This window comes from Melanostigma gelatinosum (genome assembly GCF_949748355.1).
Source record: "Melanostigma gelatinosum genome assembly, chromosome: 16".
In the NCBI taxonomy this organism is placed as follows: domain Eukaryota; kingdom Metazoa; phylum Chordata; class Actinopteri; order Perciformes; family Zoarcidae; genus Melanostigma; species Melanostigma gelatinosum.
The window spans coordinates 1,475,032-1,495,079 of NC_136649.1; the positions used below are offsets into that span (position 1 = coordinate 1,475,032).

The following is a 20,048-nucleotide window of genomic DNA, read 5'->3' on the forward strand; positions in this document are numbered from 1 at the left end:
CTTCAGTCACATGAGGCGGATCATTCCTGAGTGTCTGATGAGTTTTATCATAAGTTTACCCTGAAACATGAAGCCGAGTAAAATAATTCCAGAGAAACTACAATCATATTCTGGGTTATTTAATAATGACGTCACAGTTACAATTTCAAAACGTACAGACGCAAATAAGTCATAAATAAGTCGAACACATTCTGTCGGTAGAAATCGGTCCTGCGCTCATAAACAGAACACTTTGTTAAAGAGGTAAAAGACTGCAGAGAGAAACACCTCTACAGTGATGATTACTGTGTGTCTTTATTAGTTATTAGTATTATTAGTTACTATTATTAAGTACAATCATGTGAACAGATACAAACTCATCAAAAGTCTCTCCAGCTGTTGAAGCCGACTGACAGCTGATCCTCCGTCATCAGAAACAGACGTCGCTTCACGTGACGCTTCAGAGGAAAGGACGTCTCATGTCTCCTAAAACATATTTCCTTGTTCCCTCTCTCCTCGCATGGGTTCCTTGCGTCTCTCCATGCAACCCTGGTGGGAGGGACTAAGACGCAAGGAAAGGACACAAGTGAGGGAAACAGGGATGCAATGAAGAGACTTGGGATGTATCCAAAGTAAAACCACTCTCCCGCTACTCTTCTTGTCACATCACTCAATCCTCATCACATCAAGCCCCCTAAACACTAGTTTAGTGGTCTAGTGGTCATATCTGATCATCACTTAACGTAACTATAGATATTACATATATGAACCTGTGTTTATGTCACGCAGTTTCACTCTTACACTAATAACACTTACATCATTTTAATAGAGTAAGGTTTTGAATCCAGGTATTTCACCGCTGTGGTCTGAGCACTGAATGCTGCTTCCACCACTGATTTACAGCAATATTTCAATATTCCAATGTGTGCCAATAATAAAATGAACACGGTGGTTGTCCATATTTACGTTTTGGTGTTCTGTTTTGGGGAGATACTTTGGTTTTCTTTGATTAGAATACTGGAATAAATGTTGCAATGCAAAATGTCAAATTAGCATATTAGCCATAATAAAATAAAGAAATCTGGGTATTTGTGCTCCAGTTCACCTTAGAATGTCTGTCAGACTGTCTCCCTATTGCTGTATATCAGCTTACAGCTTCAAATGCTTATTTTATATTTCCGTACAAATATGATACCTTTTGTATTTTAGCATCTGACAATAGAATTATAAGTTTTTTAAATTAATTTCTGAACATAATACTAAAAAAGCCAGACTTTTAAAATGTGTGGGTGTTACAGTAAATTAACCCTTTAAGATGTTGCGTCAGTCGTAATGAGCATGAAATATGTGTTGATACGAATGGTACTAATGGTACTAATGGTACTAATGATACTAATGGTAGTAATGGTACGAATGGTACTAATGGTACTCATGGTAGTAATGGTACTAATGATACTAATGGTAGTAATGGTACTAATGGTACTAATGGTACGAATGGTATTAATGGTACGAATGGTACCAATGATACTAATGGTAGTAATGGTACTAATGGTACGAATGATACTAATGGTACTAATGATACTGCTGATACTAATGGTACTAATGGTACTACTGGTACTACTGGTACTACTGGTACTAATGGTACGACTGGTACTAATGGAACTACTGGTACTACTGGTACTAATGGTACTAATGGTACGAATGGTACTACTGGTACTAATGGTACGAATGGTACTAATGGTACTACTGGTACTAATGGTACTACTGGTACTACTGGTACTAATGGTACTACTGGTACTACTGGTACGACTGGTACTAATGGTACGAATGGTACTAATGGTACTAATGGTACTACTGGTACTAATGGTACGACTGGTACTAATGATACGACTGGTACGACTGGTACTAATGGTACTACTGGTACTACTGGTACTAATGGTACTAATGGTACTACTGGTACTACTGGTACTAATGGTACTAATGGTACTACTGGTACTAATGATTCGAATGGAGCCACCCTTTAAGCTTGTCAGCTTGTGAACAATCCCTTTCACTGGTGTTTCCTTTCCTCCAGCATGAGAAATGAAAAATGTGTCTTTTTAGCTCTTACATTGAATTCATCAACAACATATTGACATGCAGACTCAAAGAATGTATGAATATTTATCATTAATATAATATAGCATAATATAATACAGTGTCATGGTGGAGGATGATTTAAAGTAGTTAAGGTTTTTCACAACCTGGTAGCCTAAATGTGTCTTTTATTATGTCTTATAACTGATCTATAAAGCACTGGTAAATCATGTATTACCATTAATAAAGCCATTAGTTAGAAAATCAGTGCAAACTTGCAAAGTGATACCACCATGAAGTCCAATGCTTACGCAATGGGGTGACAACTAAGCTTTCTCCATGCCAGCCTTGACAATTCTACTTTCTGAGGAAGACCATGACATGTGGTGTGAAAGCAGCAAATAAGAACTCTTTTTATCTTCAAATGCATTCGAGAAGCCCCAGATTCAATCCGTCAATCTTTGAACCCACATGAGTATTACGGTGCGACCTGATGCCTTTCGTGACCTAAATATTTGCTCTGTGGGTTTTGGTCCACTTGTTTGAAGCCTCATTAGTCTTCAAACAAAAGCAGAAGTAAAACAAATGTTTAGAGATGGAACTGCTTGACTGCTATAATAACTTATCTCTTCACAGTTGTGTTCATTTAGAATAAGACAAATGTAGAAACAAGACATTGTAATATCAGTAATATCAATGTGTACAGGTAACAACTGCAATGTGTGCAATAACGTCTAAAATCCACTAGTGTCTCGGTCATTTCACCTTTTTTCTTCATGGGTGACGGGTCAGAAAAAGTAATATAAGAAAAAAAGAAAACAACTCCGGTCTGAAGGGGTTAACACAAAACGTTGTGCGAGATCATTGCGGCATGAAATCATGCATCAAATTATGATTTAAGTCAAGAAATAATAAATGAGTAAACTAAGAAAAGCAATGCAGTGCCAAATGTTGGTACTTGACTGTTTTCCAGGTTAGCTGGTGATCATGGATGGAAGGCTGCAGCTGTGTGATCAGGATCAACCCTGAGACAAACACTGCTGCCTCTCTGCTATCAGTTACCACTTTGTTCCTGTTCTGTTACGGACACATCTTCCTCTTTATGGAGATAATCAGATGGCATTGTGTCATATTTGGAGATTTTGTGAAATGTGTGTTCTATTGGTCTGTAATGTTGACTCTGCTTGTGTTTACTATGTGTCCCATGCCAGTAATAATGAATGTTATTTGGACCTCTGCTGTGAGCTGAAACTCCTTGAGAATTAGAATAGAAATAGTTTTTAACCGTCATGTTATTTTATAGCTTATACTGTCGCCTGCTGTTTGATTTGACACCAACTAGTGTAGAAAATAAAGACTTTGGTTTGATTTGAAGTGTGGCGAAACAAATACTTCAAGTTTATTGTAATTTCACATGATCCTCAAATTGCTGACAAAAATAGCACACGAGAGGAAATATTGAAACGTATTCATTTATTTTGGCTTGTGAAAATAAACCGTATAATCTGAATATCTGTTCAGCTATATAGCAGCTTCCAGGAGCACAGAGACCTTACAGGGGCCCATGGGGTGAGGGGCCCCGTGAAGAGAGCGGACACGCCAGCAGAGTGTTGATTGGAAAACACCGGGCACGTGAGAAGCATTGTGATACATGTTGGTACACTCAATGTCAAACAGGAAGTCACATCACAGGAAATCAGCTGCTGTTGGATTCATATTCCCTGGAAAAGGCAAAACCATCGGCATTGTGGTTTTCTTTTTTTTGATAAAATAGTCAGTAGTGAGAACAAAATGATGATTCTACATGAACTAAAACTAAACTAAATAAACTAAATCTATTCAATAAAACGAACCATTTATTTTTTTTGTTTTTTTTCATCGACAGATATGTAATGATGATTGATGGTAAATTGTATGTTGATACTGTCCAATCTCAAGTCTATTTGATCATGTGACGATACCAGGGTGTGTGTGTGTGTGTGTGTGTGTGTGTGTGTGTGTGTGTGTGTGTGTGTGTGTGTGTGTGTGTGTGTGTGTGTGTGTGTGTGTGGGCTTCATCACGGTGCACTGGGGTCCATCGTAACGACCACCATGCAGGAGCTTCACTGCGAGCTTCATTGTAAAGCTCATGCTTTCTAAAGCTGCCGGAGGTTGTTTGGGGAACTTCTGAGGAACAGAAAGCAGGAATGAATAACATTCTGAATATATGGCTTATTTCAGTTCATGCTGATTTAATATCTCTGAGCAAAACTTTTCTGTTTTTATCAAACGCAATAACACAGGATCGAAGCCAGTACGTCACATATATTATTGCCATGTTCCGGTGAGAGGCTGTAAAGTGCTTTATGTTACACAGCGGCCTTAAAGACTCGGCTGATGCTGCTGGATTATTACAGTGTAACAAAAGACCAACTGAAGACCAATTGACTTTGTTAAATGGTGACTAGAGCAAAAAACCTTCAAGTCCAATGAATCCGTTGGTCAGATCAGAGCTTTTCCACCGTGATGATCTGCTGCTTTTAATTGTAGTTTTTCAGACTGAATAAGCAGTTTGTGACGTATTCGTCTCATGACTTTGGACATGTTATAGACCAATTGATGAGTCTGATGGAAATAATCACTGCAGGGCTCTAGAGAGAATTTGAATGAGTCCAAGTCCCCCAAACACAAGAGTCCGCCCAGCACACAATTCTGACCAGAAGAAGAAAATATATTTTCTCATGAATAGGATTTTTCTTATTTCATTCATCTCGTTACCTGTATTTTCTGTTTCTCAATGTGATGGTCTGAATGCTCTTTCAGTGCATTCTCCACACTGACAGCTGAAAAAAATACTTTTAGGGATGGGTTTTTTTCTTGCTATTTTGGATCTAAAGATATTGAAATCGGCGTATAAAATACCCAACTTTCAATAAACCTTCATTATTCTAAATTGTAGAATGTAACTACCCTCAAGTTAAGGATTGCAGTAGCTGTGGCTCTTATCAGAAGTGATGGCGAAGTGAGCCTTATTTTGATAACTAAAGAGCGTTTGAGCTCCTCTTCATACTGTCATGTGAACTTCTCTCTTTTTTCAATTAGAAAGCAGCAGCTCCCTTTAAGAGCCTGGCAGCTAACATCCAGTGGTTCTACAGAACATCTGGAACAGCCCAGGCTGCACACATTCAGCTCTTACCATGGTTGAACTATTGTTGTTGTGTCTACTCTTTGTGCCAGTGAGGTACACTCAGTGTCCACTTTATTAGGTACACCTGTACCATCTATTGCAATACAATACAAGAGCTCGGCCATGAATTCTACTTTACAGTTTATTATGTTCACTTTATTACAACTAGTGAATTATAATAAAATAAAATATGATCCCAGCAAAAAAAGGTCAACGAGTGACCAGAAAATATGAAGTATTATGATATTTGACCGTATGTCATTATAAAACGCTTTGTAATGTGTTATGACTATTGTAATAAACCATTATGAATGTTCATAAATGCCTATAATTATAATCAAATTGTGATATAAACAGATTATAACATATTATAATTGTGTTAATAGCGCATTATAGACATGGGCATCATATAATTTCGTTAACATTGTTGGAAATATGTAAATTCAATGACATGACAGGTTTTACAGTTATTATAAGTCATGTGTGTTAGGGTTTAAAACAGAAGGATGCGAGGCTTCGGCAGGCTGCACACTCAAAAAAATAATTCATTGGATGAACTCAATTAAATTGTGGGCAGGTTTTCCACCGAGGAAATATAGTTAAACCTAACTTAAACTAAAAGCATCCATGCAATATAATTAAATTGAGTTAGTCCGACTCAATTTTATCAAATACAACCTAAATAAAAAAATACCATTCATGAAATGAAATTGATTTGTGTTAGTCCAACTCAATATAGTACAATTCATTGGAAATGAATTAATCAGGTAAAAAACTTTTTTTTATTTGACCCCCAATTAAGACACATGAGACAAAACCTAGTTCAAGTGTTTTTTATTGAAAATGCTTAAATACATTAAATATGGTACAAATCTGATCATCCATGATTCTAGAGCCTGCATTTCATTTTTTAAATATAATTTGTTTTTTTTTACAAAAACACTGATCAGAAAAGGATAGCAAAAAAATTCCAAAATGATCTATACAGTGCATCTTTCATCGTTTTTAAATATTAAAACAGTAGTCTTGTAACAGCTCCACAACTGGTGACAAATAAATACCAAGCTATCCCAAATCCCTTGGCGCCACAAACAAAGACGCCATGAGGGTGGAGGCTATGCACTGCTCTCCAAACAGGGAATATCATTGCACTGCAGTGTAGTCACTCACCAGAAACTATCATTTCCAAAAAGCACAAAACTTCCTGCAATCGATATGTACAACCACTATTGCAAGTGCTAAATTCCCACTACTTTGGTTTGTCAAGAGCAATACAGCTGTTTTCTTTCCTACCAGTAGAGATGGTAGTACAAAAGGACTCCTTTACACTGAAGAATAGCCGATGATGTATTATCATGTGCAGAAACAGGCAACTTGGACCACTTTTGGGCTACAACAGTAAAATCACAAAACATCCACAAACTAAAACTTATAGATTATAAATAACAAGGATACTCATAGTCAATGGAAGTTACAGCGTATTGAACCGTGTTAGGGTCCATTTCAACTCGAGTAGAGAGTCATTCAATCAGACAACGAGGAAAATGGACGTGCAAGTTGACGTTCAAGCGTAATCACACTCGAGTTGGGATGTGGAGGTGAATTGGGCAAAACTTTCTGCGGGTAAACACTTAACCAAGCTTGCAGTGACATGTAAAAGTTCCGTAATTTACAGTCTCTGGCTTGCCTCTGTGCAGCTTAGTCAATTTTTTCAAAATGTCAGAACCAGAAAAACATCCATGAGGTCATGGATTGTCGTTGACTGGGCGGAAGATGAAAGTAGAAAACATCCAAAAGATCTGACAAGGTTCTTTGGCTTTGTCACTTGGTGTTCACCTCTTGTGCAAACATCTTGATTTTCAGCTCCTGTATCTTAGAATTCAGCTTGTGCCCATCCAAATTCATTATGACCTTCTGGAGAAGCTCAAAGATGTACTTGAAGTTGTCTGGAAAGCTTAGATTAAGGGCACAAATTAGCCCAAATCATGATGAACGCCATGATGACACAGTCTACGTTGTTCAGGACTTTAATGCAGTTGATCAAGTCCCACGTCCTCTGGCTCCCAATCTCTTTGGATCATGTAAATCCTTATGACAGTGAATGCGATGTCCCTCACTGCATCCTCAGCGGCGGAAGCCTGACAACAACACAAACACAGAAAACTTGTGTTTAAACTTGTGATTAATCCACAAACATGTGTGTATATATATATATATATATATATATATATATATATATATATATATATATATATATATATATATATATATATATATATGTGGGTAACACTTTGACGCTACATGGGAAACATATTGCGATAAACTTACCAGATTGATAAAGAGTCTGGATCTTCATTGAGGTAGGCTTCTCAGATGCACTCCCTTTTGGTGTTGATGTCATCACACTAAAGGTTCTGGATAAAAGCAGAATAAAAGCAGGCCATTTACTATTCATCAAATGTTTTAAAAAAAGCAGATATGGACAAGAAAATATTACAATAACCACCCCAATACAGTGAAACTAATATTGTATACATATGTACTAACCAAATCATTGATGGTCAGGACATCCTTGACCTTTTCTCCTTCACACCTCCTTTGCTCTTTAAGCCCTGTATCAGGGAGTCTGAGAAGAGGTCCAGCTGTGACATGAACTTTGATTGAAATGGCTTGGTGGTGATCAGCAGGAACTCTGCATTGACCTGAATAACAAACAAAATACAGCTGTTTGTTACTTGTTTATTATAATTACTATCACATTATGTGGGATTATTAGATTCAAATTGCGATTGTGAAGCCATTAATCATCAAAATGGTAAACACATAGAAACACACATTTACTTACTTAACTTTGCTGGAACAGGGAAGGGGCCTCTGCTCCACAATCTCTGGTTGAATGTGCAGTTCAGCATGTGTGATTTAGAAGCTTACTCCATGTATTAAATGTACATGGGCAATGTATGGACATGTATAGCGATAACTGCCCCTACAATGCCCATGCAACAAGAAATACCTGCTAGCTAGTTCCAAACTGCATTCTTTACACTGCCACATGCAGAGTCCTAAAGAGAATAAAGATAATTAGTACATATCAAACTGAACAAATAACAATGAGAGATCAGCTTGCATCGAGCATATAACCTATTACGTGCTATCATTAGGAGGTTGCCTCAAGAAGCTTGGTAATGCTGATCAAACTGCAAAAGATGAGATGAATGTATTTGTGGAGGGAAAGGCTGTAATAATCCAAAGTTCACATAAAACAAAGTCAAGTCAAAAGTGCTTTAGAGCACTCACAGATATAATGTTACCATTTAGAATAGACTAGCAATTCACCTTTTACAGCAACACTAAAGCTACATACAACAGCAATCAAATCATGCAAGCGTGTTAAATAAGATTAAGACAGTCATTTTAATAAAATATCAAACTGTTTGCCTTGAAAACTCATTCGCACTCCTGCCTGCGTTCACACAGTGTAAGGTCATAGAAATACAATGAGTAGAACGGACATCGATGTTTGTCTTGGTCGTTTTACTCGTTCAAAAGAAAATAGTGCTCAACACTGCGCATTGACCGTAGTATAACAGAAAAGTTAGCCCGCTACATCGATCAGTTCTTCACAATGACGACGGTACACGTACAAACTGCCGCTGCTCTGATCCCGTTACATCGGTTTGAATGGGAATGTCCGTTCTACGCTCGTTCTATTTCTATGGCTGCTGCGCTAAAACGCCGCTGACTTCCGTGTGTTCATGCATCAGGTGCCCGCGCGAGTGAGAGGAATTCAGCGGTTTTATGAGCTCATGATTTATTCATATTAAACATTTTTCAGTGACGAAAACGTGGCTAAACCCACTACAACTGAACGCCCACTACTAGAGAGAGTGGCCTTCTGCGGCCTGGTCTGCCTGCCGACATTATGGCGCTGGAGAGGGGGAGACCGTAGTCTGCTCGTTTAACTGCTCTCCTACTGTTTTTTAGTGCATACAGTTCATAAGGAAGCCTTCGGCGCTGCGTCCAATGACAGTACCCTGATCTCTGGTCTGCTCTATAATGCTAACCACGTTGGCTACCTAGCTTGCTAGCTAGCCTGTGTTGCCTTCGATCTTATTAAAAACGGAACAGTCGTGTGGCTAAGTTATCACGTCTGTTCCACACATTGTGGTCATTATTACAGAATGGAAGCCTTCATTGACAGCGAGGTACAGTCTAAACTACTACAACAAAATATATAAAGTTACTTACCAAAGAATGGACGGTCGGTTTGAATCTTGCTGCAGTCGGAAAGGGGGGAAAGACACTGAGAGCACGTGATCTGGTACAGGCGCAAGGGGTAGTCCCCCAACCAAACACATTTATTTTGAGTTGATACACACCATCCAACCTAAATAAATCTAATAAATGAAAGTATTCATGCATTTTATGTTAGACCCATTAAATATAAATGTGTTCATTTTTTAACTTGATATATTTAAATTAATCAAACACGATTTAAATGTGTCACCTTTAAGAAGGGCTTGAATCGTTTTTTTGAGTGCAGGGAGATTTCGGCTTCAAGCTTCCTACTGCACACGCGCATCAGAAAAACGGAACTGGATCCGGTTTCAAAATTAAACAATATTTAATGTACGACACAAAGTTCACTTACAAACTGAACCAACTATCAATAGTAATGTTCTCGAGAACAGAGACCACACGCACGCATCTCACTCACAGGTCTGAATTCAGGTACTGAAACACGAGAGCGGATGTGGTCTGAGGAATTCTCTTCAGAACAGTCTCTTATGTGCCCCGACAGTTGGAAATGTCCGAAACAGTCATAAAACATCTGAATGACCCTCCGTGGCGATTAGTGATTGGCTCCATTTGACTTCTGCCCCCTCCCTGGATCGATCCTTTAGCGAAACATCTTCTCTCCTTGCAAAACATCTGTCTTGACTCCACCTCTGGTCAGCTTGTCCCCACTGACCACATCCTCCATTTGCTGCATGTCCCATTCAGAATCCCTGTCTGACCCTCAAACTATTCTTACAGTGTTTTAATACCTTTAGTGACTATACTTTAATGATTTAATACATTCAATTAGTTAATATACTGTAACACATAATATCTTCTATAAGCAAGAATATTGTAAACATATTGTGACTAACATATTATTATTGTGACACTTCTACTCATTACTAGGGGGGTTATTTAATTGTACTTATGTGTTTCATACTGAAATTCTCCACTGTTTCTATTTTTGTTTCCTCCTCATTTACCAACATGAGAGGGTCTAGAGCTCTAATGCTAGTCGATCAATGACAGAACATTTGTATTGGACTCTGTGTACCTAATAAAGTGGCCGCTGAGTGTATTGATTAGATCTACTGCTCCGCAACAAGAACTGCTTCAGAAAACCTCCAAAATAGTTCAAAAACAGCTGTTTTGAGTCCTAAATTCAAGAGTTAACTAAATGCATTCCATAATTCCGACTACAGGAATAATAACTCATGAATATCATTTTTGAGCACTTTGTGGGCTGTTTGTTTTGCAGCGATCTCCTCGGAGCTCGGGCTGGTGTTGATGATCAAATAGAGACTTGTCATTGGACGGCATCAACACATTTGCCAGCAATCTACATTGCATATTTGTGACAAAAATAACGAAGAGAAAAAAGTTCATATAGTCTAAGTAAAATACGCAAAATATTTTGTTATATATTTTCTATTTATAAAATGAAAAATGGAAACATGGCCTTGGTACTCTGCTAATACTGTATATCGCACGTGGCATTCAGTCGCAGCACCAGAGATATCTTTGTGAGCATGGATTTCTTTTCGGTGACGTCAATCTGATCTCATTTTAATTCACTTTGCATGACGTGTGATGTGTCTGTCTTGTTCAACAGGTCAGACTGAGTGAATCCGTCCTCAGCGCAGACATCAACGCCTCTCCTCCAAGAAACCAAACCAAACCTGTTGCTGATGTTTCATTTATATTTTAATGAATATTCGTTGTCCTTTTACGTAGAATTTGCTTATTTTTGCAAAATGAAAAAAAAAGAAAATACAAACTTCGGCATATTTGTTCATAACAGCTGTGAGGTGATGCTGCGCTCAGCCTCGGCCTCCGTGTTTCTAGTCTCACGTGTTCTCCCCGCGGCCGGCTGAGCGCAATGAATACTGTTACAACGGTGAGGGGGGGTACCAGAGTTACAACATTTAATATCCACAACAATGTGACACATAACATTACGATATATTCATGCACGTCAGTCAGTCCTCCCTTCGGCGTGCGTGACGTTACAACAACTTAAATTAAATATAAATAGCGGACACCGAGTCAATAATACAAATGTAGATTATGTACAACTGCACAACATGGCAACACGTTTCATCACACCACCACCAGCATGCCGTCCAGTCCACGCCACCTCCCGCTATCGGTCCACACACGCGCGCGCACACGTGTCCGCGGTATTATCAGCTGTCCGAGTCCACGTCGCATTTAGCCTCGTGGGTTTTCTCCGCGGACGTTTTGGTCGTTTTGTTCCATTTCTGAGAGCTCTCTGATTCCTCTGATGAAGATCTTTTCTGCCTCCTCCACTTCGCGCGTCTGTTTTTGAACCAAACCTACGTGATAAAGAAGCAGAGTTTGAACATCTAAGCCTGAAGGACTTTCTTCTTTTCCTTACTTTTATTTGAACCTTTCGAACCTCTGTCAGCATTTCACTCAGAGATCCCTGCGTCTCCTTCAGCATGAATACCAAACGCCCGACAGCCTTCAGCCTTTTCCCTTATTCCACAGAAGCCCAACACGTGTGTTCCATCTTTTATTGTATATTGATACCTGTATTATGTAGTTTGTTGATATGTGGACGTTTCTCTGTAATGTTTCACTGTCAAGCCACTTTTAATTATAGGCGGCAAATTACACATTTGCGTCAACGGCATTTACATGCGCTAATGTCTTCATTAAGAATATATTCATCTATTTACAGACTACTGTAGTGTAAAAAATTGTATTCATATCGTGATGTCACGTGCGACAAGACTGGCGTTGTGTGATTTAATTTGTTTTATTTTCGCCTTAAAATAAGGGACCCGTAACATTCTGCTGAGTAGCCTATTATAACTTGGATTAATACTAATAATAAGAGAAATAACGATTAACAGAAGTAGTAGTAGATGTATTTGTATTATTATTATGGTTAATAATTGGTTAATGTATATCCTGGTTTTCTACAGTAAATGTCTGTTGTTTTTTTATTCGCACCAAAACATGTTGAACCAAATAAAAATAATTGAAAAAATACACTAAAAAAATCAAAATACAACACATCTACCACTGTAATATCTCACGGTCATGATTAGCTAAATAACCGTGTACTTATTTTAAAGCAAGCTGAAATACGTCACCTCCCTTTTCCTTTTCTTTTTAGATGCACAATAGGCCGTTCAACGGCACAGAACATCCTGTATAATAAATCAAATATATCGGTTACGGACTACAACGAGGCTCAAAATATGAATATTAATAGTGATGTCTGTGTTACTGTAATAACCCTGCTCATTTTACATTCAACGAAACTACACTCTAAATTGAGAGCAGGTGCATGTTGTTCTGCCTGTTTTGAAGCAGCCTCCAGCCTGTAAACGATTCTAAGAAGCCTCTGACCTCGACCTTCTCCTCCCGGAGGTGGACCTTGCGGGCCAGCTGCTCCCGGGTGCCGACGTCCGGGTACTTCGTCTCCTGGAAGAGGCCTTCCAGGGCCTCCAGCTGCTCGTCGGTGAAGATGGTGCGGTGCCGCCGCTTCCTGCGGCAGTGCAGCTGGTTGAGGAGCTGCAGCTCGGTCCGCGACAGGCTGCCCATGTTCATGTAGGACATCATCTGGTGCGGGACCGGAGAGATCAGCACCGAGCCCGGGCTGTCGTAGCCTGCACGGCGGGTAGGACGGAGAGACACATCACACAGTTGCAATATCTGGACCAATCAAATTCCCGCATCGTGCACATTTACAGAAACAGTGCTCTCAAGTACTGCGGCTCATTGGAAACTCTGGCCTCGGTTGTACGCAGATTACAGCTGGTGCGTAAAATAACAGAAATGTGACACTAAGCCTGGTCTCTTTTTATGCACGTGAATAGTGCTGCTCGTGCATTAAAGACCACAAACTCTGTTTATCTCAAACTGTGGGCTGACCGTTTGAAACAATCTTTTCTTTCGAATACACGAGTTTGTTAAATTCATGCGTAAAGCAGCAGTTTGGAAACGGCTCAGTGGCATCGATCCTGGACACCAACAGCACCGGGCCCATCAAACGAACGACATCATTTCATTACATGCATTTGACATCACATTAGAATATCTTCCAGTATTTGGTGTCGGTTGTGTGGAAGTGCAGATTTGAGTTCATGCATAAACTAACGTTACAATTGTTTTGGGCATAAAAGCTGAAATATTTATATCTTGTGTGTTTTAGAACTATGTCGTAGAAACACTCATTTAAGGACATCCTCAAAAAGCACACTTTTAAAAATACTATACACATAAATATTGTCTTCTATTTGCGGATCATTTGTGTGAGACCCGGTGCAATGACTAAAGCTCAACTATTCATGTTCTCCTTAAACTGGAACGAATAAGAGAAAAAAGAGCAATATGTATTTAAAACATATTCAAATAATTATTTGTGTGGAATTCTGTTTTGATCTCTTAAATTAGGAGTTCCACGCAAAAATTGAAGTTGGTCAAATGATGAAGAGAGGAAGACTTTGGTTGTCCTACCTGCCGGGATGCACGGGCACTGCTGCGGACTGAGGCCGGGCACTGAGCCGCAGCACGGCGGCGCTCCTCCGGCGCCCTGGACGTGCAGCTGTCCGTAGTAGTAGCCGTTATATCCTATCCTGGTCCCGTTCACGGACTGAACGCCGGGGGGAGAAGTACCGCATGTGGCCGAGTACAGTCCGTTGTAGTCGGTGTAGATAGAGTCCGTGAGGCCGGCGGACAGCACCACCGGGCCGCTGCGGTGCAGCAGCAGCGGCTCCTTGCAGCTCGGCCGGCCGGACAGGATACTGTCTATGCTGAACATCCCGGCGGGCATCACACCGGTGCGCGGCGGGGCTCGGAAACGGGTAAAAACTCGGGGGAAGTGAAAGTTGCTCCGTGAAAGAAAAGGTCCGGACTGGAAGAACTCCGTGAGGAAAGTTCTCCTAAAACTGCGTCATGGTGACTCTTTTCTTCCCTGCGCGAGCTTCGTCTCGAGGATGTGTACTTCAGGTTTGAAATGGACCTGTTGAGAGCAGGGCTGCTTTATACGCCGCTGACGTCACGGCGGAGCGGCTGCTCTGGGGTCAGCTGCCGCAACTCGCGGCGTGAACGACCGCACATCTGTGTATTGAGAATTAATTCAATTAAGATAATCCGCACTGTTTGCGGACTTTTGGAAAAACTCCGTTGCTGGGTCACAGAGTAATCCGATTATTTCCTTGTCAGCGAAGGCATCACAATCTGTGGAACACATTTACATTAGTGTTTACAGTAAGGGGGTTCATTCAGTCAACCCCAAAAACGACACCTTAGAAACCTTTATTTATCAGTTCATAATATTGAAAATTAAACTGGACCAAAAGTTACAGAATGTTTTTAAAATCGTTGATAAGAAATAGTAAATAAATAAGAGGTCAGCTCTGCTGAATATCAAGTATACGGCAAACCACAGCACGCAGGCAACTTTGCACGTGTCAAGTTATTTCAAGGTAATATTAACAACAATTTACCAATTTCAAAAAGACAAATTCAGCCTTCACAAAAACTCAATGCATGTTTTGCTTATTTTATTCTGATGCATTCATTTGTTGAGACGTTATATGAGGTGATTTATGTGTGGAATCATGCCTTATTGTCATCATTATTATGAAACGATGATTTATTATTAATGTAGGATTCGTATAAACACTCCCAAGGCACACACGATTCCTAAGTTAATAAAAGAACCTCTCAACCTGTAGATACACGCGTGCGTACCGGCGCAGTACATTGTAATCAATGCTTTTTATTTGTTTTTTTCCTCTCCCTACATGAGTAAATGAATAATAACCATATTTCCATGTCAGACAGACGCCGCTGTGCATTATATCTGGGACTCATCTCATTATCCGCCCGCTCGCTTCTCCGCGGGGAGCAGATCAGCGCGTTTTCCTTCCGCAGGCAGCGGCTCCCTCTCTGCGGGGCGACAAAATGCCGAACATTTGCCCCCCGACCGGGATAAGATAACGGCCCATTATCGCCTCCATTCAGCCTGGGAAACAGAGTACTTATTGCATATTTACACCACTAATCAACATATGCGCTGAGTGCTGGTGTGTGTCTGTGTGTTTGGGGGGTGATGCTGTGGAGGAACGTGGATTCCCGGTTCAGACCCTTAATGGGACTCGCTGATTGCATTTAACGCTCAATGTGGTCTTAACGCAACTCATGTCGGGCCGACAGATAAGTTTGTGATTTGAAAATGTGCCGGGGAGATATGGGAGATGATTCGAGGTCAGCTTGGTGCTTCATTCTCCTCCATAATGCGGTAAAGACGCTGATTTCAATCATCTCCGCAGATGAGTTCCGCGGACTTGTTTCCTCCCGCACGCAAATATGAATAATGTTCATTATTTTACGTTAAAAATGTGGATGATAATAAACGTCAGCCTACACACACTGCTGAAACCAAATTATACTGAATATTGTCTGAGAGAAAACGTTTTTAACATGGACTCATATTGTTATCAATTTGGGACTTCAGAAATGAAATCAGTCAATAAATGAGTCTGCACCGCCTGATGCCTTTTATATGATAGAAAACAAGCATAAGCATTAGCACAGTTATATTACGTCATACATATGATCCTTTGTCTCTTTATGTAATAATTCAATATCTCTTTTTTAAAATCCATTCTTTCGGTGGAACGTCAAACGGAAAAACAGAGATGGTATCACAATTCCTGCACTGCGCCATGTCTTTAGTAATGATATTTATATGGCTGTATACGTGTCACTTTCTTCTATTTCCTCACGCGCACCCTGTTCCAGCACATCGGATCATTAAGAAACGTCTTCATTCTATTCGGATCATGAATGTGTGCTCACCGTGTGCGTTGGCTCCGGAGTGGCGAAACTAGAAGTGCCTCTTAAAAAGAAGCTGATCGGTGGATCCAGTCCCCTCACAGCCCTGAACCACTCCAGCAGCTTCCTGTTGCCCCTGCAGACCGTAAAGTGGAGCAGCTGTTGTCCATTATCACCTGTGAGTGTTGTGTGAGTTTGTCCCACTGAAGGACGCTGTCACAGGGCAGCAAATGGAAAATGACAATTTAGAAATTCCTCTGGAAATAAAAGCTGCGTTAAAACTTGTGCTTCCTGAAATGTTGCTCCCAATCCAAAATGCAATATTGTATTGATTCATGACAAACATGTCATCAGATGGTTAGTGTAGCAATTGAAATATTTATCCACCATTGTAGGTTTTCAGGGTCAGGTTTTAGGGTGTGAAGCTCAGAGAGATGTTCGATGTTCAGCAGCTGCAGCGCTCAGCTTATTGCACACACCTTTCTAGTAATATGGAAAGCAAAACAGGATTATTAGATTTAAACTTGAAATTTTCTTTCTGCATTCCAGCTCAAATCAATTACAGATGGGTAAAAATGATTTTATTTTGCGTGTAAGAGGACACATGGAGGAGTTTTTCTGCTCTCCTGCATGCATGACAATCTGACAGAAGCCCTGCTTGTTGCTGCCTTTTGATATGGAAACATGTTCCTCTTCTGTAATACAGTCACACTGTGATTCCAGCCCAGTGGAGAGTGGGAGAGAGGCCATATGCTGTTATTATTTCCACATTTATTTCTATATTTCTACCTCCAAGTGGCAGTGAAAGGAGCGAGTCAAAAGGGATTGCTAAAAAAGCAAAAACGTCCATTTGTAAAATAAAAGCTGTGGGGAAAAGCGCAGTGAAGGCAGCACTTATAGGTGAATAGAAGCGTCAATCAGGCTGCTGATGGAGGCTGAAGACTCGCAGAGCCACAATAGTGGATGCATCTTTATATATCAAAGCCCTGATCTGTAAAACCTGGTTAAACACGGCAAGTGAAACAGGAAGACTTGGTAATGCATCCGTCCAAAAGGGGATAAATACATGCTTTTCACTCTGATGTCCTTTTACATTTGACTGCAGGAGAAAGGAACATCTGAATAATTGACATAGTCACAACTTCAGACAGACAGATAATTAGAAAGTATTGAATTCATTTTAGTGTTGGAAAATGTGACAAAAATGGTCAAGCACGGCACCCGCTAATTATGATGGTCCATCAAGAACTTCATTGGAAGCATGCTGAGACGGTTAAGGACAAAGGACGTAGGACGTATGGTCGAGGTGGGAAAGATTCAAGTGCATCTGACAGGCTTTCACATCATAGGTCACCTCAAGCTGGAGGCTGCCACCCAGGAAATACTTTGACATTCTCTGATTCTCCTGAACCCTGTGGCCCTCTCAGGTAAAACACCTCCAACACCTTCTTCTGCCAGTGCTCCATGGTGTTCCACTGTCAGCTAATGTGGTTTGCATATGTGTTAGCTTTTCATATTATTATTCTTATAATGATTTGAATTTGTCACTATCACTATTACTATTAACATCACTATTCCTTTTTACTGTTACTGTCACTGTTGCTATTAACTTGGACTGTTTCTTAGAATCAGAGGGATGTTAAAAGCTGGAAACTGAAGCTCAATAAATGAAGTGGATGTTTGTGATGGGAGTGGAGGTCACAGTAGACATAACTGGACTGGATGTGAAGAATGCAAGTGTGTATTTGAGGGCCTCCTGCTCGTGTTTAGTAAAGTGTGTGAACGTGTGTGAATGTGAGTGATAGACACACAGATACACATGCAGGCTGGTGCGGTGCCAGACAGGCCTTTGTGTGTGTGTGTGTGTGTGTGTGTGTGTGTGTATATTTACTTCCTGTGTATTTGAAAGGAGACACATAGAGCTCTATTAATATACCTCTTTCAATCCCACCCATAAACCCACACACATACAGCAGTTCGTCTTTCTGTACTTGTGAGAGCCCTCTTTGACATAATGCATTGCCAAACCCCTAAAATGTCCTCATGGTTTAAAACTAAAACTGGCCCTCATAAATACAGCAATACTCAAACCAAAGGCCTCCTAGGTATTTCTTTACATTGTTTATTTATATTGTTGAGGAGAATGTGTACACTAAGAGTTTGCTATATTTTACTGTTCATTTTATGTGTTATATTTGTTTTGTTTTATACTTCCAAATAAAAAACATACAAATCCATATGTAGGCTATTGTTCGTGTCAGGTCCTCTTTGCTGGATTGGTCCGTGGCTGCGTTCAATATCTGCGATGAAACCCATGTGCTCCTCAGAGCCGTTTGCTACAGTTCAAGGAGACGAATCCTCCTCCGCTGCCCCATGAAGAACGTCTGGTTCTCCAACCACAAAGTGCCTGTAGCCCCAACCACACGTTTAATGTCTGCCTCCACACATCAAAGGGCGTGAATCACAAAATGTAGTTATTGTCCAGCAGTCGTGTACTTCACACAAGTTCAAGTGAGTTGTAAACGCAATAACCCTCGCACAGAGAGGCCTCGCTCACTGGGAAACAAGTGGCAGTGATGAGCAGCGCTTCTTTCTAAGAAGCGCCTTTCATGCCTCTTCAATGAGACTCAGAGATTCTCAGAACGAAATCCACTTTTTCCTGAGCAAGCTGCCGCGACACGTTGGGAGTGAGAACAGGCTGTCCATACTGTAACATACTGTCCATCCTGTAACATACTGTTATACTGTAACACACTGTTATACTGTAAAATACTGTTATACTGTAACAAACTGTCCATACTGTAACATACTGTTATACTGTAACACACTGTTATACTGTAACAAACTGTCCATACTGTAACATACTGTTATACTGTAACAAACTGTCCATACTGTAACATACTGTTATACTGTAACACACTGTTATACTGTAACATACTGTTATACTGTAACAAACTGTCCATACTGTAACATACTGTTATACTGTAACAAACTGTTGTGAATTCTTCACAGACAAAAGACGATAAAGTTACGGTGCTCTTATTCTGAAGTTCTTTGGACGTTGCGGACTGTTTCCGCTTCCGGTTGCGCTAACGGTAAATCTTACGTAGGACCAACGGTCGAATCACATCGAGTCGTTGACGATGTAAGTGATAGAAGTATAGCTGAAGATATGTGGCGTAACTGTTCCGTTTTGTTGTTGTACTTAATGTTTTAAGTGTATTTACTGTCAGTGTTTGTCATGTAACTAGCTGTCGAGATAATAGCCCAAAGTTGAGCTAAGTGGCTAACCTGGCTAGCAAGCCTGTATTCTGTGAATGTATTCGTGTTTGCTTTAAGAGTTTACGATTGTTAGTATTTCAGTTCTATAATTCGTTTTCTGTGTTTATTTCAGAAACTCGGTCATTCATCGGTCATCTATTATTCAAACTCATGCATCATCTGTGAATCTGTCAACAAACTATAAGACTGAATACAGAAACGTATGGATCAAACAGATGTCTGCGTGTTCTCTGACCGGAACCCTGTAGTGGTCAATAATCATCTTTAAATCAGCAACTCAGGGGTCGAATCCCCCCCCAACACATACTGTCCATACTGTAACACACTGTTATACTGTAACATACTGTTATACTGTAACAAACTGTCCATACTGTTATACTGTAACACACTGTCCATACTGTAACACACTGTTATACTGTAACATACTGTCCATACTGTTATACTGTCA

The 20,048-nt window shown here is 40.1% G+C and overlaps 1 protein-coding gene and 1 long non-coding RNA gene across 4 annotated transcripts; both read right to left on the minus strand.

Annotated features, from left to right (window-relative positions):
- Positions 1-7,229: 7,229 nt before the first annotated feature.
- Positions 7,230-9,691, minus strand: LOC306790189. Of its 3 annotated transcripts, XR_013772686.1 has the most exons (6): positions 9,470-9,691; positions 8,363-8,418; positions 8,067-8,283; positions 7,769-7,923; positions 7,550-7,635; positions 7,230-7,359 (listed from the first exon to the last, which is right to left on the minus strand). It is a non-coding gene; the product is annotated as an uncharacterized lncRNA (long non-coding RNA). The 3 variants fall into 3 exon arrangements; XR_013772685.1 differs by lacking the exon at positions 8,363-8,418; XR_013772687.1 differs by having other exon boundaries at positions 8,067-8,418.
- Positions 9,692-11,289: 1,598 nt separating this feature from the next.
- Positions 11,290-14,309, minus strand: gsc (goosecoid; the record flags this gene model as incomplete). Its single annotated transcript, XM_079287111.1, has 3 exons — positions 11,290-11,838; positions 12,884-13,143; positions 13,994-14,309. 3 exons carry the CDS (start codon positions 14,307-14,309, stop codon positions 11,689-11,691), a joined length of 726 nt encoding a protein of 241 aa, XP_079143237.1. The 3' UTR covers positions 11,290-11,688.
- Between the last annotated feature and the right edge of the window lie 5,739 nt (positions 14,310-20,048).